Source organism: Otolemur garnettii, unplaced genomic scaffold (genome assembly GCF_000181295.1).
Source record: "Otolemur garnettii isolate 467f Iridium unplaced genomic scaffold, OtoGar3 scaffold00089, whole genome shotgun sequence".
In the NCBI taxonomy this organism is placed as follows: domain Eukaryota; kingdom Metazoa; phylum Chordata; class Mammalia; order Primates; family Galagidae; genus Otolemur; species Otolemur garnettii.
The window spans coordinates 750906-776037 of NW_003852484.1; the positions used below are offsets into that span (position 1 = coordinate 750906).

The 25132-nt window shown below is 44.9% G+C and overlaps 1 protein-coding gene across 1 annotated transcript in view; it reads left to right on the plus strand.

Moving 5' to 3' along the window:
• Window positions 1-345: 345 nt before the first annotated feature.
• HEG1 (heart development protein with EGF like domains 1) overlaps window positions 346-25132 on the plus strand; it is a 50547-nt gene continuing 25760 nt past the window's right edge. The window contains exons 1-7 of the mRNA XM_023516313.1: window positions 346-449; window positions 10537-10869; window positions 11962-12297; window positions 15856-16089; window positions 16793-18130; window positions 20254-20370; window positions 21006-21125. Coding sequence (XP_023372081.1) covers window positions 413-449; window positions 10537-10869; window positions 11962-12297; window positions 15856-16089; window positions 16793-18130; window positions 20254-20370; window positions 21006-21125 — 2515 coding nt within the window. The 5' untranslated portion in view covers window positions 346-412. The remainder of the gene's footprint in view (window positions 450-10536; window positions 10870-11961; window positions 12298-15855; window positions 16090-16792; window positions 18131-20253; window positions 20371-21005; window positions 21126-25132) is intronic.

Here is a 25132-nt window from a genome sequence, read left to right on the forward strand (position 1 = left end):
TAATCCTACATTGCTTTATAATTTCTTCTATTGTATTGTAAGAATAATTAATGTAGGAAAAAAAGAAAGATGAAATCACTTTACTTGAATCCATTCTCCACTGCTGTATCTCGTGGTGTCTTTTCTGACTTCCTTTCTGCTCTTCCTGATGCATTTGCTTCTTATTTCAGCCACTCCAAGGAACGACTGGCCAGAGAGCAACACTGAACCCCACACAGAAAACATCACTTTCTATCAGAATCCAAAGGACTTTTCAACAGTGGCCTCCAAAGAGACCTTTAGAAGTAACTTTGCTTCTTCAGATATCCCAGAGAACCTCACTCTACTAACAGAAACAGCTGCTGTTGGGGAAAGACATGACTCTTCAAATAGAACAGACTTCACCAATTCACCTGTTGGGGACTTGCCTGAGATGGCAACAGCTCTCACTTCCCAGAGCAACGCCTTAGGTGAGTTTGTGCTGGTGCTGCCCATTTGGTTCAAGTACGTTCAGTCCTGGGAAACAGAATTTTTGCCATTCCTTCCCCCTTACTCTGAGCCATTGTGTCCATCCAGGGGCCTGGGCTGGGTGGGTCCAACCTGTGACTTAGGCCTCATCTGTGGCATGCTGTTAAGTGCAGATGAGGTGGGGTGCAGACTTGCTGAGTAGCCCGTGGCATCTACAGTCCACGGCCAGTCAGAATACAAACCTCACCCCTCCAGGGATCCTGCCACATGCTGCAATCTCAGAGGTCTGTGAGATACGTAGCTGGGGAAGAAAGCCAGGCTTGGATTTTATTTGTGTTGATGTGGTTCAAGTGGTTGTTCTTGCTCTGGTCTGCCTGGCTTGGCGTTTTGCTATTTTTCACAAAGAATTTCAGGAAGGGGCTGGGGCTTGATAGGTAAGATTTGATTGAGGAAGAGAAGCCCTGATTGGGTACCTCCTGCGTACTGCCACGTCTGTCCTCCCAGTCCTATGCAAGCCCATGAGGCCACGTAATTCTCATTTTAGAAATTTAGAAGCAAGCTAAGAGAAGTTAATTAACCCAATGTATGTAGGTGAATCAGGTAATGGATTTTGTAGCTGGGATTACAGCCTACATCTGTGTATCTGAGTGAGGAGGCAGAGGGGGCTGAGGATGGGAATGCCTGGATAATGCGAGGGAAGGTATGGAAGAGAGAAAGGTGAGTGTGGCCTCCATGGGTGATACGACCAGCAGCCTTCCCTGGGAGGGCATATGTTGCCCACAGGGGAGAGGAGGAGGAGGTAGGATGGTTGTGTGGATGGGGTTAAGGACGGGCATGGAGGCCTTTGGAACCCAGGCAGTTTAGATTTGGTGTGGTGGGAAGAGTCACTGAAAGTTTCGAACAAGGGAGTGACAGGACTAATGTGAATTCAGGAGGGCCTGCCTGGTAGGCAGCTATGAGATGTCTGGTGTGAGGTGAAAGGATGGAGGGAACCTGGTCTTAGGACTACCCAGGCAGACAGAAATCCACACACCAGGTATAGCCTGGCAGCCACGGGAATAGAGAGGAAGGGATTCACAAAGGATAGTTGACAGGACATGGTCATGGCCTGAAGGTAGAGGATGAAGTGGTCGGTGACTTCATGGTTCCATGTCCTAGTCATAGCACCCTACTCACTTGATTCTGTAAAGAATACATAGGAGAGGGCGGCACCTGTGGCTCAGTGAGTAGGATGCTGGCCCCATATACCGAGAGTGGCGGCTTTGAACCTGGCCCTGGCTAAACTGCAACAAAAAAATAGCCAGGCGTTGTGGCAGTCACCTATAGTCCCAGCTACTCAGGAGGCTGAGGAAAGAGGATTGCCTAAGCCCAAGAGCTGGAGGTTACTGTGAGCTGTGATGTCCCAGTACTCTACAGGGGGCGACAAAGTGAGACTCTGTCTCTTAAAAAAAAAAAAAAACACATTGGAGAGTATTTTGTATCCCATTCATGAATGATAGCTACAGAGCTTAGAAACTCTACATGAGCTATTGCCTGGTTTTATTGGTCATCCAGATGTTGGGCATTTTGTTTTGAATTTGAGTAAATTTTGGGACCACCTTTGTGGGATGTGGGTGATGGGTCCTGACGTTCAGATACTGATCTCTGATTCCACGTCATCTGATACTTGGTTCTAGTGTGCCTGTTTTCTGATAATTTTACCACAGAAGGCAAAGTCTTTGTCTTGGTTTGCAGTCTCTAAGGAGTACATTTATCTTTTTTTTTTTTTTTTGAAACAGAGCCTCAAGCTATTGCAGCTATTGCCCTAGGTAGAGTGCTGTGGCATCACAGCTCACAGCAGCCTCCAATTCCTGGGCTTAAGTGATTCTCTTGCCTCACCCAGTCCCAGCTGGGACTACAGCCCAATGCCTGGCTATTTTTTGGTTGTAGTTGTCATTGTTATTTGGTAGGCCCAGGCTGGATTTGAACCTGCCAGCTCTGCTGTATGTGGCTGGCACCTTAGCCGCTTGAGCTACAGGCGCCGAGCCAAGGAGAACATTTTTCATAGAATAAATTATTGTTCTCAATTTCTTCTCATGTCTGTATATTTTATGAAAGTCAAAGTTGAACCCACTAAAGGCGTAATAAGACATTTTGAAGTCCACTGGTAGAATTTTTTTTTTTTTTTTAGACAGAGCCTCAAGCTATCCCCATGGGTAGAGTGCCGTGGCATTACAGCTCACAGCAACCTCCAACTCCTGGGCTCAAGCGAGTCTCCTGCCTCCACCTCCCAAGTAGCTGGGACCACAGGCGCCCGCCACAACGCCCGGCTATTTTTTGGTTGCAGCCATCATTGTTGTTTGGCGGGTCCGGGCTGGGGATTTGAACCCGCCACCTTAGGTGTACGTGGCTGGCGCCTTAGCCGGTTGAGCTATAGGTGCCGAGCCCACTGGTAGAATTTTAATTGATGCTGTCTGCTTTCAGCCTCAGACAGGCTTTCCCTGCCAGCCAGGAGTTCAGGGTCTGGAGGAAGAACTGCCTCTCTTCCCGTGGAGAGTGGACCATCCCAGGGCTCACTGAAGAGGGAGCTGGAGCTCTCAGAAGAAGTCACTGTGCACAGCCAAGTGGCTACCATTGCATTTTCCAGCCAGTCCTCTCTTCCTGCCCTGGAGGCCAGGAAGAGAAGTTCCTTGGGACCAGACCATTCCTTGGTGCATTTCTCTAAGACCCCAGCTTACTCTCCTGACCACTCCTCATGTGAGTATTCCTTTCCCCACATTGCCACTTTAGAGTCATTCACAATGGACATAAATAGATGTGTATAGCTCTCTAGTTGCTTACTGGTAATAGAGCATAAAGGGAAAAGACATTAAATGAAAGTGCCATTCCTCTAAAGCGGTGATTTTCAACTGGTGTGCCGTCAGAGGATCTTAGGTGTGCTGTGAAAAAATTTAAAGATCATTAATTAAGTTATTTTCTAAAGAAGTTCAAAGCATAGTATGTTCTTTTTTTTAGATCAGCATAATTTAAGTGTGCCATGGGAATTTAACTATAGGTTCAAGTGTGCTGTGAGATTAAAAAAGATTGAAAAACACTGTGCTGGCACCATGGCTCATGCCTGTAATCCTAGCACTTTAAGAGGCCAAGTGCTTGAGCTCATGAGTTCAAGACCAGCCTGAGTCGCTTGGCACCTATAGCTGAGTGGTTAGGGCGCTGGCCACATACACTGAGGTAGGTGGGTTCGAACCCAGCCCAGGCCTGTTAAAAAACAGTGACATCTGCAACAAAAAAATAGCCAGGCATTGTGGAGGGTGCCTGAAATCCCTGCTACTTGGGAGGCTGAGGCAAGAGAATCACTTAAGTCCAAGAGTTTGAGGTTGCTATCAGCTGTGACACCACAGCACTCTAGTGAGGGCAACATAGTAAAACTCTGTCTCAAAAAAAAAGACCATCTTGAGCAAGAGTAAGATCCTGTCTCTACTAAAAATAAAGAAACTAGTTGGGCATTGTGGCGGGCGCCTGTAGTCCCAGCTACTTGGGAGGCTGAGGCAAGAGGATCACTTGAGGCCAAAAGATGGAGGTTGCTGTGAGCTGTGGTAAAGCCAGGGCACTCTACCAGGGTGACAGAGCAGACTCTGTCTCAAAAAAAAAAAAAACAAAGCCAAGCATTTGGGGTACAAATACATACAGTCTATGCAATTTATCTTAGTATTGAAGTTCGTGTTTAAAATATGTTCTCTCTAACAGCATAAGGAGGAAAATCACAGTTGGTCTGTGCCTGCTTTAGGCCTTTCTGTCCACCACTCCCTGCCTCCCTGCCTCCCACCCCCATAGGCACATATGACAAAGTGTTATTGGTGTCTGTTTTTACACCACATGCTGGGGGGCATGAAATGGTGAGCATTGTACCATTTGATGAGGGGTTAGATTTTTATTTCTTCATTATTGCAAAAAATATTTTTTTCAAAGACCAAACAGGGGTATACATTTTCTCCAGGCATCATTTTGAAAAATAGTAACATACGCGATCCAGGAGTCTGCAAAGCGTGCCGTGAGGAGCTACAGTGGAGTCCTCTCCCCTCACTGCCAGTCTGGTTCCCACTCCTCAGCTGCGTCTCAGCTCAAGCATTCCACGTCCGTGAGCCTTTCTTCAGCCCTCCGGCCCTCTGTGCTACTTCCCTTGTCATAACAGCTCATCTAAAGCCTCTCAGCCCAAAGAGATTAGTCTTCTTGAGGACACAGGCAGTGTCTGTTATTTTTCTCAGGGTCCCCACACCCTAGGACCAGGTATAGCTGAGAAGAAATGGGAATTAGCTTGCACCCATGCAGGGCATATCCTGTCACGGACCCCAGAGAATGTTGGGCCCCGCCAGCCTCCCCTCTCCTCTGAGGTTTCACTCTGGGTCTGTGTGGGCTGCCGTGCTTTCTTCCTCATACCACAGGGAGCAGCACAGAGAAAGCTGGAAATATGCTTGAGAAACAGAGGCTAGGTTGCTTCAGAAATCACCATGGCAAACTTTTTGAGGTTGAGGTTTTTAGAAGTACTCTGTAAGACACAGAATTTGGGTTTATGTCATCAAAGCAACAACTGAACCCAAAGGTCCCTTCTGGAATGTCTATTTAAAGCAGCCGGTTCCTCTTGCATGCACTCTGTATACCGTTTCCTGCTGACTGCATACGGATATAATTTACGATTTATGTTTTTAGAAGATTGCTTTTTAAGGTTATTCATAAACATTGGTTGGTCGGTTAAAAGCGACGATCCTTTCCTGCTCCAAAGTGCTGTGGTTCAGTAATTTATAACCAACTTTACTAAAGGGTGGAAACGAAGCATTTTCTAGGAAGCTACACTTTGATTGTGGTTAGGGTCATTTCATATTTATAGTTTAAATTCAACCTACTATTGTGGTAAATTTGAAAATTGTCCCATGTTTCCAACTTTATTAGACTTGATCTGTATTTACCTACATTTTTCAATACACAAAAAAATTGCCCCTCAAATTCTTTGAGCATTTGTACTTTCAGAACATTATAGTTTTAATAGAGTTCCACCATATTTCTCGAGTCCTTTACTGAACATTCCTCTTCCTTTTTAGAGAATGGGGTGTTGTGTTCTAGGCAGGGTCCCACCACTTTGGGTGAGAGCTCTGAGTGCTGGTAAAGGAGGTTATCGCCAGGCATCCAAGGACCCTTGAACCCAGCCTACCAACTTCCCTCCTCCCTGGGGGGATGCAGGGGGCGGGCATAGGACCTGAAGGCACACGGCAGATAAAGCAACCCTAGCGCCTGCTACTATCCCTTTCTTACCACATGACATGGGAGCTCCAGGTGCTCTGGCAAGCGCCAGCAGGACCCACTAAAGGCAGACCTGGAGTCTACTGGCCCACCTGGGCAGCTCTGAATAATTAGAAGTGAAAGGAAGCAGGGGGGTGGGAGAGAGGGGTGTCTTTGGGCACTTGGCTTCTCCATCCACTGGTAAACACGACCCAGTGAAAATCCTGGCGCTGACCCCTGCCAGATTAGTGATGTTTCTCACTAGGTGAACACAAGGATGACAGCTGGGAGGCTGACCCAGGGAGGAGGGGGCTCCTTGTTTGAAGCATGAAAGGAGCTGTCCAGTTGATGTGAAATATCCTTTCTGGTTCAGCCTCCACACACATCCAGCCTCTGTGTTCTGTGCCTCCTTTCCCTCCTCACTCAGCTACCCAGAGATACATCCACAGCCCAGCCCAGCCTTACAACCTCTGCTGAGGCTGCGATGGCCAAGAGTTACCTGCTTCCACAAACATGTTGTACACCTTACAGTTTAAAGCAGATAATAGGCTCAGGCAACAGAATCAGATTCTTTAAAAAGAGATGAGAAATCATTTGAAATTATTTTTCTTGCTGCTTCACCTCTTTCTACATTTTCTATAATGACCATGTATGGTTGATCGTTGGGAAGAAAAGTAAACAAAGTGACAAGCGGGGAAAAGCTCTCTCTTAAAGGTGGAAAGAGATATGTGTATGTTGAATTGTGTGAGAGTGGCTACAATTGAGTGCTAAATTTAGCGCTGAGCTTCCTGGAAACCAGGGCACAAAGGGAAACTGGGTGGGGCACGCGATTGTTGTCAGATAAAGTAAGCACACAATTGCGTCCATAGGCGTAATTGTTGTGGAGGCGGTAAATTCTAAGAGAATTTCTTCTTTATAGAAGAAATGTGGAGGATCATATTGGAAAATGCCTTCAGTTACTGTTTTGTGGAAATTATGCTAATGTTCTCTAAAAGGTAGTATTTCATATAGATTCTCAATAGGAACTGAGGATATAATAATGGATCTCAACTTATAAAAGTATTTCTGTGGGCAGCTAAGCTAATGCGGTCCAGGGAAATTGCGTGGTGGTGATTTCCCTTTGTAAAGGGAGAAAGCATAAATAACTCAGAAGATCATAGATGGAGCATATCTTTCTCAAATATCAGCTGCTTCAGCAATGCTTTCGGCAAGCTCTGGATAGCAGTCAAATCAAGGCTGAACATTCTGATGCCTGCCTCAGGTTCCCGTATTTTGTGCTGTGATGGGAGAGTGACCTGTGTACTTCGACCAGATGAGCAGGCATTCTTTCCACCTCGTGTTATAAAGGTTCGGAACCTGGCTTATTCCTGTTCCCAGATGACGGGCCCTCCATTTATGAATGGCCCCCTTAGGGCTAGAAATGAGCAAGGAAGGACAAGCTGGCTGGTTGACTGGAAACATGGCACATTTCCCCCTAGATTTACTTAGCAGGTGCTCACTGAGGAATACAAGTGGTGACTGTATATGGGGCCAAACATTTCCTCTTTTCGTTAAGAGACACCGAGTCTATAGAAGTCACACACATTTCATAGCTTTACTATGAGGATTAAATGAGATTTGTATTTAAAGCACTTAGCACCACGGCTGGTGCACCGTAATTGGTCAGTACCTGGTAGCACTTTATGAGGATGATAATGATGAGATGATGAGATGAAGCAGCAGTGTTCTGTAGAGCTCTCAGGTTCAGGGAAGAACACAGCCATTTTTCTTTCATGACTTTCAGCATTTGTGACTTTTGGGATCGTATTTTTGTGGACATTTTTGCTAAAACCACCAGAGGTGAACAGGCCTGGGTAATTCAGGATGAACCTAGTACAATTACCATCGTGTTTTGATGGGAACATTGAATGGATGGAATAATGCAGTGTACTAGGAATAAAATAGTTTTGAAAGAACATCTAGTGATTGTTGAGGTTGTAATCTGGTTGATAGAGTAGATAACCCTAATGAGGTCAGGCCTGAGAGGCTCAGTGGTCGAGTGAAGATTCGGGCCGTGTCTATTATGCTTTCCTTTTCCTTACTACTAAAGTGTTTTTTGTTTGTTCTCTGTGGTTTATTTTTTGTTTCTAAGTAAAGGGTGAGTTTGGGTGGTCTAGGATTCTATTTTTGTGTCTGGCTCTTTTATTCCTTTGTTTCATTTACTAGTTGTGTGAATTGCCTGCATCTTCATTTTGTCTTCATTGAGGTCCAGTGACCAGAGCTCAGGCTACGTTTTAGGTATAGCTGGTTCTATGGTTTTGTATACGAGTAAGAGGAACCTTTTGTTTCCTATACTCTCTCAAACTATATTTATTGGGGATGGCGCTGTGGCTCAAAGGAGTAGGGCGCTGGCCCCATATGTTGGAGGTGGCGGATTCAAACCCAGCCCCAGCCAAAAACTGCAAAAAAAAAAAATCAAACTATATGTAAAATTTATTTGTGGGCCAGGCTGTGTGGCTCATGCCTATAATCCTAGCATTCTGGGAGGCTGAGATGGGTGGATTTCTTGAGCTCAGGAGTTCAAGGGCAGCATAAGCAAGAGTGAGATTCCCTGGGCCAGTCACAGTGGCTCACGCCACTAGCACTCTGGGAGGCTGAGGCAGGTGGATTGCCCTGAGCTCACAGGTTTCCAGACCAGCATGAGCCAGAGCGAAACCCCGTCTCTAAAAATAGCCAGGCGTTGTGGCCGGGTGCCTGTAGTCCCAGCTGCTCGGGAGGCTGAGGCAAGAGGATCACTTGAGCTCAAGAGTTTAAGGTTGCTGTGAGCTATGACGCCACAGCAATCTACTGAGGTTGATAAAGTAAGACTCTGTCTCAAGAGTGAGGCTCAGCCCCCGTAGCATAGTGGTTACACTGCCAGCCATATAACACTGAGGCTGGTGGGTTCAAACCTGACATGGGCCAGCTAAACAACAATGACAACTGCAACAAAACAATAGCTGGGCATTGTGGCAGGTGCTTGAGCCCAAGAGTTTGAGGTTGCTGTGAGCTGTGACACCACAGAACTCTACTGAGGACGACATAGTGAAGCTTGGACTCAAAAAAATAAAAGAAGAAAAGAGTGAGACTCTGTTTCTACTAAAAATAGAAAAAACTAGCCAGGCATGCATGGTGGCCCATGCTTGTAATCCCAGCTACTTGGGAGACTGAGGCAAGAGAATTGCTGTGGCTATGATGATGCCATGGCACTTTAGCAAGGGTGACAGTGAGACTTGGTCTCTAATAAATAAATAAATAAATTTATTTGTGCTTTTGGTTATAACTGTACACAAGACTGATCTTCAAGGAACTGCTTGTTATGACTTCCTTTTTCTGTTTTCTGGGTCATAATTTATAGCTCAAAGGCTTTCACTAGATAGGTGTAGAGTACTTTTTATTATTTTTAACTTAAAAAGAAGAAAAGCACTCTCTTTTGCCTTTGGTCTTACCCACTATGTTTCTTATCACTCACCAAGATTTCCTGCAGTGTATTACTGTTTGGAATGAAAATTTTAATATACCTTTCTTGAGGTCAGTTCTCAAGGTATCCTTTGGAAAGTTCTTTGTGGAAGGGAGCCATGAATAAGTCACCCATACTTATGCATAGCAGACCATGCGGTTTGACCAGTGAGTATAATTCATTTCTTGAGGTTCTTGACAGTTACCCAATGGCTGACATCCATTCATTAGAAAAATTGTTCTGGAGTCCTTGATCTCCTGGTGACCCACTGGAGCATGCAGATTTGAGAGCTAATCTCTAATGGTGAATGAGACCAACTACAGTAATGAAGCCTGTTTGCTTTGGGATGGGATTAAATCAAATTCATGGGGTAATAAGGAATATTTCCTGCTGGCTAAGAAGTTCTGTTACTTAATAAATGCAGTTTAGGGCTCGGCGCCTGTGGCTCAAGTGGCTAAGGTGCCACCAGCCACATACACTTAAGGTGGCGGGTTGGAATCCAGCCTGGGCCCGCCAAACAACAATGACGGCTGCAACCAAAAAATAGCCAGGTGTTGTGGCGGGCGCCTGTAGTCCCAGCTACTTGGGAGGCTGAGGCAGGAGACTCGCTTGAGCCTAGAAGTTGGAGGTTGTGGTGAGCTGTGATGCCATGGCACTCTACCCAGGGGGACAACTTGAGGCTCTGTCTCAAAATAAATAAATAAATAAATGCAGTTTAGTTAGTAGTCTTTCAAAACATAAAGTTTATGGTAGCTATGAGATGAGGAATAATAAATAGCCTGGGATGGTAACAAAGCTGAGAATTACTGTTCTGGGTCATTAGTGTCTCAACTATATTCTGCAAAACCCTAAGCCTCTTCAGTGGTGACCTGGAGTCTGGGCACCCTTTATTTATTTTATGTTCAGGACTTTAATCTATAATAGCATTTGAACAAAAGGGTTACGTCGCTAAAATAAAACAAAAGTATGAAAACCTTATCACCATGACTGTCCTATTTAAGCTATAAGGTAGAATTCAGCAGAACTTTTAATCTTCCTCTGTAAAAACTCGGGCAAATAATATATTCGCCTTGCTTTCCCCTGTTTTCCTTTTAGTTGAGCATAAGTGTTTCATTGTGCCTGATGAGGGCCTCATTGCTTCTCCACTGAGCTATATGAGAATTTGAGCGAGTGAGGAGTGAAGGAGCATGTGATGGTTGCACGCGTACATGTAAACACACGTATGTGTTTGTATCTCTGTTAGGTCCCCAGTATTAGACCTAGCCACCAAAGCAAACTAGACATCATTTATACCTAGATACATTCCTCATTTTCTTAAACTCCTGAGTAATTCTGAAGCATATCTTCTTCTGTTGTAGCTTCTGGAAGTACAGAGGGGCTTAACAACTCCACCAGTCACCATAGCCCCTTGGTCCGACAGACAAAGAGTATCCATTCTACTGCCACATTCACTGATGGTGTTCCAAGGATGCTCCGATCTTTGACTGTCAGTCTGGGACTTACAAATGAGACAGGGGGCTTCACTGAGGACTCTAAGACTGCCACGACTTCAGTCTCAGTCCATTCTTCACTGTCTGCAGTGGAATCAAGAAGGAACAGTCAAGTAACTGGGAATCCAGGGGATGGGGAATTCACTGAGCCATCCACAGAAGACGGACTTACATCTTCACGTTGGCAAAATGACTCCCCAAGTAAGTATTCCATCTTTACTTGACCTACTTGAGACACTATAAATATAGTAAAACCTCTGTAGTTGACCACCTCCCTACATTGATCACCTCCTGAAGTTGTCCTCATTTTCAAAGACCAGCCATGTACCACATGTATGCATCAGTACAACAGGCCTGGTTCCTTATGTTGACCACCTCCATATGTTGACCAGTTTGTTATGGTCCGTTGGGGAGTCAACTTTACAAAGGTTCTACTGTAGTCGAATTTTCTTAGGGAAATCTCTTCAAGACCATTTATAATCTCTAGAGAAAACATGCATTTGATGACACCAGCTCCTTTGGTATGCCACGTTATTGCAGTTTGATTTTCATCCTTATGAAGACATCACATGAAGTTAGTCAGATGGGTGTCATTCCTCCTGCTTCTTTACAGATGAAGATGCTAAGGCTCAGAGGAGTTGAGTAATGCATGTGTGGCCGTTTAGCTCGCTTAGCAGGGTTGAGACTGCAGCCTGAGAGCTCTCAGGATGGGATCCATCGTCTTTTACTCTGCGGTATTATCTTCAAAGTGAGAGCTGGCCCGCTCTCCAAACGTAGTTTCCATCGTTCATCTGTACACTCCAGTGTATAGATAGTTCCCGAATTCATGGTTTGATTTATTCCCCATAGGCAATTTTTTGGACTATACTTTGGAATTATAATAATGTGTATTATTAAAACTGTTTTGGAAGAGTGCACTGCCTGAGCGCTGTATTTATGCACATCATATTGGTTGGGCGTAATGACATACTCCCTTGACCACTTTTTGTGGGAAATAGAATGAAACACACCAGCTTGTAAGTTACTCTGCTCCTTGCACATGCTGTTTACAACATTTATTTTTTAGTATTGCTATTTTGCAGTACTAGTCTAGACTAGACTAATACTAGACTTCCAGTGTCTTGAAGAAATTATTTGGAATATGATAGTGCATGTCAGGTTATACATATAATAAACACTGTACGAGGTTCCTGGGAAAAGTTCCTCTTTCCTTGGAGAGAACTCACTTCTTGGCTGTTGAGGGATCCCTTGTATATCCATGCAATGGCATTTTATTCCTATGATACCTTACAGCCTTCAGAGTACACCAGCTTGCCAGCAGCTCTGAGGCACAACATGGAAGTTCTGTGTCTCAGACTGAGTCTGAGTCCAGGTCATTCCCATCCACCAGAGCTGGAGAGAGCACGGCACACTGGGCCGCGACCAACAGCAAGACATTTGCAGATGCAAAAGGAAGCTCTGCCTCATATCCCGATGTTGTGAGGGCTTCAGTTTTCACCGGGTTCTCGGACTCTGCTCCACAGACCAGAGGAAGGAGCACCGTGTTGAGTGATAGTGGTTATTCAGAGTCTTTGTCCACATCCTCCTCAGAAAGCCTGGATTCTTCAGCACCACGTGGAGAACGTTCGAGTGAGTTTTCATTTCACAGAACTGTACCATACCACATCGAGGGGAGAGGGACCTACAGTGCTTTGTAGTCTGAGGCATTAAGACCGTGCATTAATGAAGTGACTTTCCAGATTGCTCTAGTTTCCAAGCCATTCTTCCAGCCGGGTGATACAGATATATCTATGCACTCCCAGTTTTCTTCTGGTCCATCTCTGAGAATCTAGTGTTACCACCTCTTCTTCCCACACAGCTCAAGGATTTCTCTCCTCCAATTCCCTGTAGGCTGACCCCCGGCCTCACACTTGTCTCAGTCACAGAGCTTCTGGAAGGTGAAAATATCACCTTCTGAGTAGTTGTCTGGGCATTCATCAAAAGAAATTCTCCCTTTCATTTAGTGTTTTCTTTTTTTGAGATGTAATTCACTATTCTATAGAATAGTGCATATTAAAAATGTACAATTCAGTGCTTTTTAGTATATTGACAAAGTTGTGCAACCATCACTACTGTCTAATTCTAGAACATTTTCGCTGCTCCAGAAAGAAACCCCCATACTCATCAGCAGCCACTTCCCATTCTGCCTTCCTCCCAGTCCCTGGCAACTACTAATTTACTTTCTGTCTCTGTGGATTTTCCCATTCTAGACATTTCCTATCAATGAAATTATACAATATGTGGCCTTTTGTGTTTTCATGGTTCATCTGTGTTGTAGCCTGAATAATCTGCTAGGGTGTAGATATGCCACATTTTGTTTATCCTTTTAGCAATTGATGGATGTTTGGGTAATTCCCACCTTTTGACTATTATGAATAATGCTGCTATCAACATTTAAGACACAAGTTTTCAGTTTCCTTAGAATTTTTGGTTTATAGGGTGCCTCTATTTTTAAGCTTTTAAGGACCTGCCAAACTGTTTTCCAAAGTGACTGCACTATGTTGTATTCCAATTCGCAAGGCACAGGTGTTCCAGTGTCTCCACATCTTCCCTGACACTTGCTGCTGTCGGTCTTTTTGATTAAAGCCATTCTAGTGAGTGTGGAGGGCAGCTCACTATGGTTTTGACTTGCACTTCCCAGCTAACTAACAATGCTGAGCATCTTTTCATGTGCTGATTGACCATTTACTTTCTTTGAGTATGTCTATTCAAATCTTTTGTGTTTTAAAGTTGGGTTGTCTTTTTTATTTTTTTTAGACAGAGTCTCACTATGTCACCCTCAGTAGAGTGCTATACCCTCACAGCTCACAGCAACCTTAAACTCTTGGGCTTAAGCAATTCTCTTGCCTCAGCCTCCCAAGTAGCTGGGACTACAGGCACCTGCCACAACGCCTGGCTATTTTTTTGTTGCAGTTCTCGTTGTTTTAGCTGGCCAGGGCCGGGTTCAAACCTACCAGCCTCGGTGTATGTGCCCAGTGCCCTACCAATTGAGGTAGTCTTTTTAGTATTGAGTTGTAAGAGTTTCTATTCCTCGGCTCAGTGCCTGTGGCTTAAGCGGCTAAGGCGCCAGCCACATACACCTGAGCTGGTGGGTTTAAATCCAGCCTGGGCCCTCCAAACAACAATGATGGCTGCAGCCAAAAATAGCTGGGCATTGTGGTGGGCGCCTATAGTCCCAGCTACTTGGGAGGCGGAGGCAGAAGAATCGCTTAAGCCCAGGAGTTGGAGGTTGCTGTGAGCTGTGATGCCATGGTACTCTGCCCAGGGTGACAGCTTGAGGCTCTGTCTCAAAAAAAAAAAAAAAAAGTTTCTGTTCCTTCATCAGATATATAATTTGCAGACAGTTCTCATATTCTGTGGGCTGTCTTTTCATTTTCTTGATTGCATCATTAAAAGCACAAAAGTTTTTAATTTTGACAAAGTCCAATTTATCAATTCAAGAAAACTTTTCTTTTGACTTGTTTTAATAATGCTTTGGGGGAATTTTTAAAAATAATCTCGGCAGGTTTATCAATGTAAAGTATATTCTAATTAAAGCAAAAATATACTATTTATCATTTAAGCTTGTAATAGGTTTAAATCCTTACCTCTCCATTTCTCCCATTTGAGAATCCAAATTGATGAGGAAGATTAGTGTATATTATTACTACTGATGTGATGGGGGAAAGCACATGCTTATCAGGAAAGAGCACCGCACCCCCGGGAGAGGGAGTTACTCCTTATCTCCTGAGCAAAAGGGATCCTTTTCCACCCTCATCATGGTGGGAGGGAGGGTTGGGATTTTTACCTTTTCCAACCTCTATCTCAAGTTCAATATCCTTTCCTTTTTAGGCCTCTCCATTACCCTTCTTCTCTGTAGCTAATGCTCAGTCAGTTCATGGGGAAAGGGGGATTTCATTGTGATCAGATCTTAGGGTTCAGTTATAAAGAGCTAGATGAGGAGTAGCCTCATTCCTGAAACCATCTCACTGTGGATTAACACGAAGCTTTATCTCGTTTCCTGGAATCACCCGAAGCTGCCTGATTCTGCAGTCCAGCCTTTCAGAGTTCTCAGTCTGTTCCTTTTTCTGTGTCTGGTCGTGACTGTTCACTTAGTTAAGCCTGGAACCTTAATGTGGTTGTATACCTAAATTTTGTTTAACAAAACACTTAAAATATCCCCATCCAAGGCCTTTGGCTTTTAAATCCTGCTCATATACACCACACTCTCTTCAGCCTGGCTCTCTCCGGGTCCTGGTTTCCTCAGTGCTGCTTGAGGTCACCGTGTGTCCTGTCCCCACACTTATACTTGTTTCTCAGTTAATTCGACCTGTCCTGAAAGGAATTTACCTAACACTCAACTCTACATCTGTTTTCCATCAAAGTATGCCCAAAGGGTAGGTAGCAAGGGCTAGTCTGGGCAGGGAATGGGAATGCAAACCAGGAAAGTCTGTTTTCTCATATAGCTGCATTAAGAGGTATGTAGGCCAAGAAGAATTGGACTTCATTTTTATAACTTCTGAAAAGAGAGTTTATTTGATAATCTAATACAACAATCGAAGATAGTTCTAAGATTCTTTAGGTTTATAGCACAAAACATAGCCAAAAGAGGAGGAAAAGGATATTTATTATTGTGTCACCTTCCCTGTTCCATCCTTAATAAAATAAATGTATTAAAAAAGATAAAAGAAAACAAAAACCAAGCCCACCTTTCACCTCTGACCACAGGCCGGATTTCAATGCCAATGTACTAACACTACAGAATGAGGAGCGTTCACAGACCTCTGAAGGGCCTTCCAAGGAGGACTGTGCTCCCCTCCTGGGCCTTGTGCGAACTTTAGTCTTTTGCCCACCGTTCACCTCCCGCCACCCCACCAATGCCAATTTCCCCGACATAAATGCTGTTTCTTACGTATCAAGCAGAAATCCAGTACGGATCCTGTCCTGTTCCCCTGACCCCAGTTCCCCCGGAGAGACATGCCAACCAGCAGTGCGTGCTGGGTCTGCAACAGCAGCACCCCCCAGACACAGCCTGGGAGCGGGGCCCGCCCCTGCGTCCCCACTGTCCCCCAGTGCGTGCTAGGTCTGCCACAGCAGCACCCCCCAGACACAGCCTGGGAGTGGGGCCCACCCCTGCATCCTCACGGTCCCCTTTCTCTGCTCTTTCAGCGGTGGAAGATGGCGGCGAAGGTGTGCGGGACAGGACACCCAGGGCTCCCCCGCGCAGCGCGCACACCTCGGCCACTCTGGCTGGAGTCGCGGAGCGCACGCTGCGGTCCCTCGCCCCCACCAACGCCAGTACCAGCGCCACTCCTGCCCGGAGCCCCGCGGGAACAGACGGCGCCGCTTCCCGCCTGAACGTCACCGACGGCACCAGCCTGGCCTCCTCGAGGGCCCTAGGAGGTCAGGTGTCTTCTCAGAGCCTCTTAGCGCATCTCTGCAGCTCATCTGTCCTTGTACTCAAAGTTCTGAGTTGGTGGCCCACTCAGGACTTACCCTACAGGCTCTTCAGGGAGAGAACTTTTTGGGTTTTCCCACCTCGGGAAGGCAAACACCCCTCCCTTCCGCCACCGGTCTCACCCTCACACCAGCGTGAGGCTTTTGGGACCCTGTCTGCTGGGAGGCTTACAGTAAAGGGGACCAGCCACTTTGAGACTCAGACCAATATCCTGGGAAAGAAACACCTCATTATGCAGAATGGAAAGTTTAGGAGAGTTTTCCTTTTTCTATTTAGGCATAGCAGTTATTCTCTTGGGCAGGAGGGTCTTAAGAGCTTTTCAGATACCAAATGATTTTTACCAAAAAAGGCATGTGGAAGGAATTTGGAATTACTCTCTACTTTTAGGCCTCTGGTCCCCACTTCTCTTTTATTACCATTTTCAGTGAGAAGCCACAAGAGGTCAGTCAGCTCAGAGCACACCCTGACCATTCCCGTCAGCTGGCACCATCTCTATTCAGATCACTTCCCATTGCAAACCACTTTCTCCAAAGAAAGTGTTCATCCACTTAAGTTCATGGGTAGGACATTAAAAGTCTGTTTTGTACTGTGTGTTTCATAGGCTCCTTGTTTGTTTACTTGACCTGACTTTGGCTTTTTCCTTTGTAGTCACTGGAATTAGCTACGATCAAGTGAGTGGCACAGAAACTGAACAAAGGAATTCCAGCAGCCACACAGACCACACTTACATTTCATCAACTTTCACCAAAGGAGAACGGGCATTACTGTCCATTACAGATAACAGTTCATCCTCAGACATCAGGGAGAGCTCGACCTCTTATATCAAGTCCTCAAACCCTTCGTATTCGGACTATTCTTCCTCTTCTCATGCTCAGACTGAAAGAAGTAACATCTCATCCTACGATGGGGAATATGCTCAGCCTTCCACTGAGTCACCGGTTCAGCATACATCTGACCTCTTGTCCCTCACATCCACCGTTAATATGCCAGATGCTGCTGCTCAGTCTGTTGGTGGCTCGTCATCTTCTCCTTCAGTGCCTCCTCTGCCTCTGCCCTCAGGATCACAATCCCACCAGTTTTCATCAACCTTACCATCACCCAGGGCCTCTGTGTATCTGCTGAAGTCTACCTCTGATGCATCTCTGCCTTTGTCTTCCTCACCCTCACCTTCACCGATATCCGCGACAGCATCTACCCCTGCCCCACTTTCTGTCTCGCAGACAACCTTACCACATTCGTCTTCTACCCTAGTCCTACCCAGGGTAAGGGGGACTCCTATGACTTCGGTTCAGATGTTGACAGCATCATCATCTGTGGCAACACCCAGCAGTAGTCAAACAGTAGACCCTAAGAACCAGAGCACCTCACACCAAGAGAAAATTGTTACAGAATCAAAGTCACCGAGCTTGATGTCTCTGCCCACAGAGTCCATCAATGCTGTAACAATGAGCTCTCCTTCGGAGGTCTCTTTATCTCCAGCCTTAACAGAGTCTTCCACAGAGCAAACCCTTCCACCCTCTAGCACCAGCTTAGCCCCAATGTCTCCAGCTCTGACAGCCACCGTTCTTGAGATTTTTCATCCACCTGTGACCACTCCCAGCACCCCATCAAGCACAGCTTCTCTGATCAGTAGCCCTATACCCATACAGACTACAGCTATACAGAAACAGCTCTTGCCAACCCATCCTGAAATTCTCGTGCCACATGTCTCAACACAAGTTGCTGTCAGCACAAAGAGGACCGAGGTGCATGAAGATGCTACCACCAAATTGATCCCTCTGACCAGTGTACTCACATCAGCAAAAGAACTGACCACACGGCTTGGCATTATAGAAGAGCACAGCCCGGCTTCACATGTCCTCAAGACATCTCTTTCCCCCCAAACCACAGATGTTTCTACAGCTGAAGTGTCAACTCCTAATTCTGCCACCTTTGCTGTTCACAGCAGCACGTGGTCCCCCACAGCATTGTCATCGTCAGCCTCAGGTAAAGCACATGTTGGCAGCAAGGCCTGTCCAGGACCAGCACTGCATGGGGCTTGGGGTTCTTACGAATTGGTGGAAATGGCTAGGACTTGAAACTGTGTGTTTTGTGACCTGAACTGCTTCCTGTTAAAACACTTAAAGCATAAAAGAAGGTCATGGTGGACCTAATCTTACATTAATTCTTTGTGAAGAGAAGAAGATGCTTTGGCCATGCGTGATGTTAGTAGATAGTGCAGGGGTAGCTTTTAAGGCCCTGTAGTTGCCGGAGCTTGTCAAGTGTGCCTTTAACTCCTCTGTAGTCAGAGCATGGCAGTGACGTAGGTTGGGAGGCTTGAGATAGCAAAGTAAACAAGCTTCAGGTGGCCTACCTGTGACAGAGATTGATTGGGAACCTGCTCCTGGGTTACAGCCTAAAGCCTCTGAGCCAGTCATCTGGCTCTCCAGTCACCAGAGCCTTCTTGGAGACAGAAGGCTTTTCTAGATCTAAGGAAGCCCAAGCTCCTTTGTCTCCCAGGAAATATGGTGCTAACTGATATATGGGGTGAGGGGACATGTAAATTAAAGAGATGATGAACTAACTTTTTCCCATAGCGTCTGTGTGACAGGGGTTCCTTCACATTGCACTGAGGGATTATCTTTGTAGTTACCTCGAAGATGCTGGTGCAAGGAAAATAAAGCCATCCAAACAATCCTTTGTTATTTAAGGAATGGCAAAAGAAAGTAAGATGGTCTGTTTTTCAATGTTATGTTCAAATTGCACTTTGGCTTATGCAGACCCAGGAAAGCAAAACTGCTGTTGGAGAAGGGGTGAAATGGAAACTGGCATCTCAAGGAAAAAGGAAAGAAGAAAGGTGCCCTGCAGAGGCTGGAGCAGGGAGCTCCGGGAGCAGCACCATTCCCACTAGTCAGCCACAATCAGCCTGTTCTTATTAACCATCCCACCACCAGTCCCTCAGTTACCCTCTTTGTGCCACTGACTTGAGCACCTCGGGGAAGTGAAAGGTGGATCCCTCTCCAGGGAAGCTTGGGAGCCTTGCTTCAAGGCCCACAGCCTTCATCTTCAGAGGCCAAATATGTTCTAATACCAGATGGAATGAAATTAATGAATCTTCTTTAAAAACAAGTATAGCTATTCCAGTGATAACTATAGGGGAGTATTAGGAGCAGACCCACTGGCTGTGAATATTTTTTGTGCCAGTGTTTGTGGGTACAGTGTTTGATTATATAGGTGCTGTGCTTATGTAGATGATTTTGGGTGATACTTAAAGTAGCAATGAAGAAGAGGAGCATCTCCTGTAGTTTAGCTCGTTTGTTTTTAGGGGGTTTTTTGGAGTGAGAATTTTTGACTTCCACCTTCTTTTTCTCATTCTACCATTGATTTAGTCCTTTAGACAATGCAGTTATGTTGCTGCTTTCAGCTTTTCTAAGTATGGGTCAGAAACCTTTATGAAGCAATTATTACATAAGTGGAGAGTAAAGCAAACTGATTATGCAAAACTGACTGTAGTCACTGTCGTGGGGAGCTGGGAATCCAAGAAGGCAGGGAGGTGTTTTTGCCTGATTGCCTAGGTGAATTCCGGTAGGGCCCATTTTTACCTTATGTAAAGAGAAGGTGTTATAGTGCTCAACTCCGATCATTCCTAAATGAGGGACAGTATGTAGAGACTCAGTTAAATTTGGAGATTTGGGGATAAATGATTTTGATTAAGAAAGTCCCAGAGGAAAGGCAGAATGTGTGCCCACACATAGGATGAGTTGATCAGAGGTCCTTTTCCCCCTTAATATGTGTTTTAAATAGGCATTGATTCAAGTAGAATTTTCTAAGTATTGCAAAAGCAGTGTAATCATCAAGCCTATAAACAGCCCTTGATTTGAAGCAGTTCTTGCCCTCAGGAATGCAGTTGTCTACTCCTCATACTGTATAGGGACACCTGTGCCCAGTCCCATTGCACCTGTCTTCTGCATCTCTTGGGAAGCCCTTCTATTTTAGTAGTGTGGCCCTTCAGGGCAAGTTAACAGAAATAAGCAAGCATCAGATATTAGTTGGGTGAATTAAATATTTACCTTGAGCTGCCCTTACGTCTGCATTGTGATTAACTGCTCCATTCCTGGGATGTGTTTTAGTCAATAACTGCGCCAAGAACCCTTGTCTTCATGAGGGCAAATGCACTGAGGACTCCACCGGTCGTGGCTATCAATGTGTGTGCTCACCTTCCTGGCAAGGGGATAACTGCAGTGTGGGTAAGAGAAAAAGCAATGTCCAGTGGTCTACACTACAGCAGCACAGTGGGTTATTCAGTAAACTCCTTTTCCCTCCAGAATGTGGAAGAATAAGATGTTTTAGGTACTAGCCCACTTACCTGAGAGTCAGCACGCCTGTGTGTTGTCTGCAGGATGACATCAGGGACTGTATGCAGTGTGGCGCTTAGAAACTTCCTGATCTGCTTCCATTCCTCGGTCTCCTTATACTCCTGCCACATTGCACCACCTTCAGCTCCCCCCTAGACCACTACATTTCCTACCTCTGGTCTTTAATTCAGCCTAGACTCCCCCATCCACCCAAGTCTGTTTCTTTAAGTCCTTCCATAGTCCAATTGCTATTTCAAATGGTCCTTAATTCTCCCCTTCATCAAAATCTCCCATTTTCTCTTTACATCCAAATCCTGCTATGTATTTCTAGTTAGTTGTTTAGATGGCTGCCTCTACCCTCAGTAGATGGTCAGCCCCTGAGGACAAGCTTGGTCTCTTCCTACTCATCCTCAGGCCCCACCTCACCTAGTGAGTGCCATTTGGCCCCTGGTAAGGACTTACTGCCTGGATCATGGTTTTGCTGTCTGCTACACATTCAGTATGGTCTTGCTTCCTCACCTCTGCAGATGTGAATGAATGCCTGTCGAACCCCTGCCCACCCCTGGCCATGTGCAACAATACTCAGGGATCCTTTATCTGCAAATGCCCAGTTGGGTACCAGTTGGAAAAAGGAATATGCAATTTGGGTAAGAGAGTCTATCTTGGAATTTATCCTGTACCACAGTATATTTTACAAAGTAACATTACTATTTTTCTCCCTGTTCTAAATCAATATTTGTCTCAGGTATAAACTTAAGGAATATACAAGGAAGTGGAAGCTATTGCCTATTATTCCAACACTCAGAGAGATAGCACCTTACTTTATAATTTTTTTGATGTGCATTATATTTTTACATAGTTGAAAGTGTTTATTTGTAGAAAACTTTCCTATGTTATTAAAAATATATAAACTTCTTAATACTGCATGATATGCCATCATTTGTGCACGACATTATTTGCTTAACCATTCCACCTGCAGTTAGAAAAAATATGTATCAAAAGGATATTTTGATTATCTAGTAAAAAAACAACAACAGTTTGGGGGAGAAAAGACAGAACATAATCCTGACTGCCCTACCACATCCACACATTCATTTAATTTTTGAAAGTGACCTTCATGTTCTTGTCCACAGGCAGATAGATTTTGACAAAGCTGCTGTCATAATTATACCACGTAATTTGTCATATTTCGTTCCCAAATTTGACAGATTCGTAAAGCTGGTTGATTTTAAGTATGATTTCCATGTTATAGCTTAAAAAACAAACCAAACGAAAACCAAGGCCCTGACAAGGTGCTGAATGGCCAAGCTTATATAATTGGCTGATGAGGGGCCTAGTCTCTAGCCCTCGGCTCTTCCTGTTACAATAATGTGTTAATCATAAGAGCATTCCTACATGCAGGGTATGATCCTAGTTAGAAGGCCAAGTTTAATACATAACTTGTTGAATAAATTAAAAATGAAAAATACAGAGCTGGCTCGGCGCCTATAGCTCAACCGGCTAAGGTGCCAGCCACGTACACCTAAGGTGGCGGGTTCGAATCCCCAGCCCGGACCCGCCAAACAACAATGATGGCTGCAACCAAAAAATAGCCGGGCGTTGTGGCGGGCGCCTGTGGTCCCAGCTACTTGGGAGGCAGAGGCAAGAGACTCGCTGGAGCCCAGGAGTTGGAGGTTGCTGTGAGCTGTAATGCCACGGCACTCTACCCAGGGGGACAGCTTGAGGCTCTGTCTCCAAAAAAAAAAAAAAAAGAAAAATACAGAGCTGGATAAGAAGACTGGCAGATAAAATGACTCATCTCAAATTGCTGACTGTGAGGCCAGGGGTGGTGGCTCACACCTGTGATCCTAGCACTGTGGGAGGCTGAGGCAGATGGATTGCCTGAGTTCAGGAGTTCGAGACCAGCCTGTGCAAGAGTGAGACCTCACTCTCTAAAAATAGCCTCCTGTTGTGGTGGGCATCTATAGTCCCAGCTACTTGAGAGGCTAAGGCAAAGGGATGGCTTGAGCTCAAGAGTTTGAGGTTACTGTGAGCTATGATGCCACAGCACTCTACTGAAGGCAACAAAATAAGACTATCTCAAAAAAAAATTGCTTACTGGATACTTAACATACAAAAAATGCTCAGTAAATATTTTTGAGAGAGCAGTTTATCTGTGTCTTTTGAAAGTGCTATCACCTATAGACTGAAGGGACTTTTTAAAGAAGGTTGGTACCCTACTAAAATAATAGTAGAATTTTGAAAATTATTTATAATACACGGATTGAGTCAAAAACTATTGTAAAAAGAAGAATCTAGAAATGTAGACAACAGTCAAAATAAAAAATTCTTATTCTAATAATGTATTTGCATTTGGGTAACCTACTTCATTTAGCCACACTCTGTAAGAAATAAGTCAGGAGTTTTCAATTTAAGAACAGAGATGGGAATGATTTTATTCTGAAGCATTGTGAAAAGTACATTTGCCCAGGACTCAGCTGACTTGTTTCCACCTCCGGGGCCACTGCCATAGCACAGGGCTCCCAAGCTTCAGTTTCTTCATCTGTAAAATCTGTTTGCCAGCCTCTCAGCTTCCCACTCATGGTTGTTTTAAAGATAAAAGTAACACATTTGAACAAGCTTTGAAAATGGTAAAGAGCTATCCAGATGGGGGTATCATTTAACATCAGTCTTCAAGCTCTTAGACCAGAACTGAAAGCAATAACTTGCCAAATACAAAGTAATAATTATAGATCTTTCAAAAAAAAAATCATTAAGATAACAGGTAAATGTGAAGTAAAAATTCAACTTAAAGCCAAACAGTGGACTGCAGGTATGAAAGGGTAAATAATGTCTTCAAAACAAACAAACAAAAAACTCCTGCCTTGGAGAGAGTGCAGACCTTTGGGGAGGGAGACTGATACATCTAAAAGCAGAGGCACCACATTTGCTGTCCTGATCCAGGGATCTGTGTACCTAATGACATTTGAGATGTGTGTTTCTATACACAGAGTCTGGGTATAAACTTAGACACGTGAGATGCAAACATGGAGGAGCAGGGCGGCTGTCCTGGGAGCCAGTGTGAGCGTCCCACAGGTAGCAGGGATCACGAGGAGAGCAGTTCTGTGGCATTAACAATCATCGTTCCCTTTTCAAGTCATTTAGCTTCATTGTTCATAAACATCAGAGGAATATGCAAATTAAGCACGCTGAAATGCTTTCATTTGGCCAAGAATGTTTTCAAAGAACTCCCTACTGCTCAGCAAGAGTCCTAAGCAGCTGGCTTCACTGAACTGTAGAACAAGCAAAAAGATGTTAAATAAGGATTAAGGGCTTTAGACAGTAAGTATAAGATGTTAAATGTTTTCCCTGGCTCATTTGCGGGCCATTTTCCTAGTTCAGCATGCAAGCTTTTCATGAAAGAGCGGCTTCGTGGACCTGTGTGTTGAGTTGTTGTTTTTTGGGGTTTTTTTTTTCTGTCCAGAGGGGAAGATAAGAATTTAATGTAAAGAAAGACAAGAAGCAGATATAAAGCGTGCCACACTAATTTTTGGTTGTCTTCGCATTTGAGCTCCCAGTCCCCCGGGCCCAATAGCACAAATTGGTGTTAACTAGGATTTCATTTTATGAGTGAATGGGCCTTGACAATAAGGGCTGCTTTCTTTCATTTCTGAACCTAACAGCATCTTGAATATGGGTTGTTTTCATTCCACGGCTTATACTCACGAGTCTGGCAGCCCCGGGAGTATAGGCCCCCTACAAGTGTCTAGTACCTTTCTCCTAAGCCCCTGGTAGTCCTTAGAATATCACACTTCTTAGGGCCCAGAGGATATAGAGGAAAGACGAACTTTGGAGATAGGCACATGTGAGTCTGAATGCTAAATTCTGGGCCTTGGGAGCCTGGGTGATCATTCTTAGGAAGCAGGCAACCTCTGGGAGCCTCTTATCTCAGTCAGGGAATTTCCTCTGAGCAAGAGGAATAGGGTTTGGATAGATGGAGGTGACTCTAGGAAGAAGTAGAAACCACAGCACCCCCTAAAGTGGGGGACATAACTTAGGTTTAGACCTTGAAGAGCAAGGGCTTTCCTCTGTCTAGGGATTCTATTGTCTAGACCAGCTCATCTTTGTCCTGTGTCACAGCTTCACTGGGTGTCTGTTACGCGGGAGGCCACCACAGATGTCAAGAAGGCTCTTTCAACCAGGTGCTGTGGCTCACACCTGTAATCCTAGCGCTCTGGGCAGCCGAGGGTCACTTGAGCTCAGGAGTTTGAGACCAACCTCAACAAGAGTGAGACCCTGTCTCTACTAAAAATAGAAAAACTATCCAAGTGTTGTGCTGGGTGCCTGTGGTCTCAGCTACTCAGGAGGCTGAGGCAGGAGGCTCTCTTGAGTCTAAGAGTTTGAGGTTGCTGTGAGCCACGATGCTACGGCACTCTATCCTGGGTGATGGAGTGAGACTGTCTCAGAACAAAAAAAAAAGAAGACTCCATCTCTTAGCAGATCACACATATAGAAAAGACTTCGGAGTCTTTCCCCTAAAGGCTTACTCAGTGTAAGCTTTTAGCTCAGCCCAGGAAATACTCACTTCTTTTTTTTTGAGACAGAGTCCTTGGTAGAGTGCCATGGCATCACAGCTCACCGTAACCTCAAACTCTTGGGCTTAAGCGATTCTCTT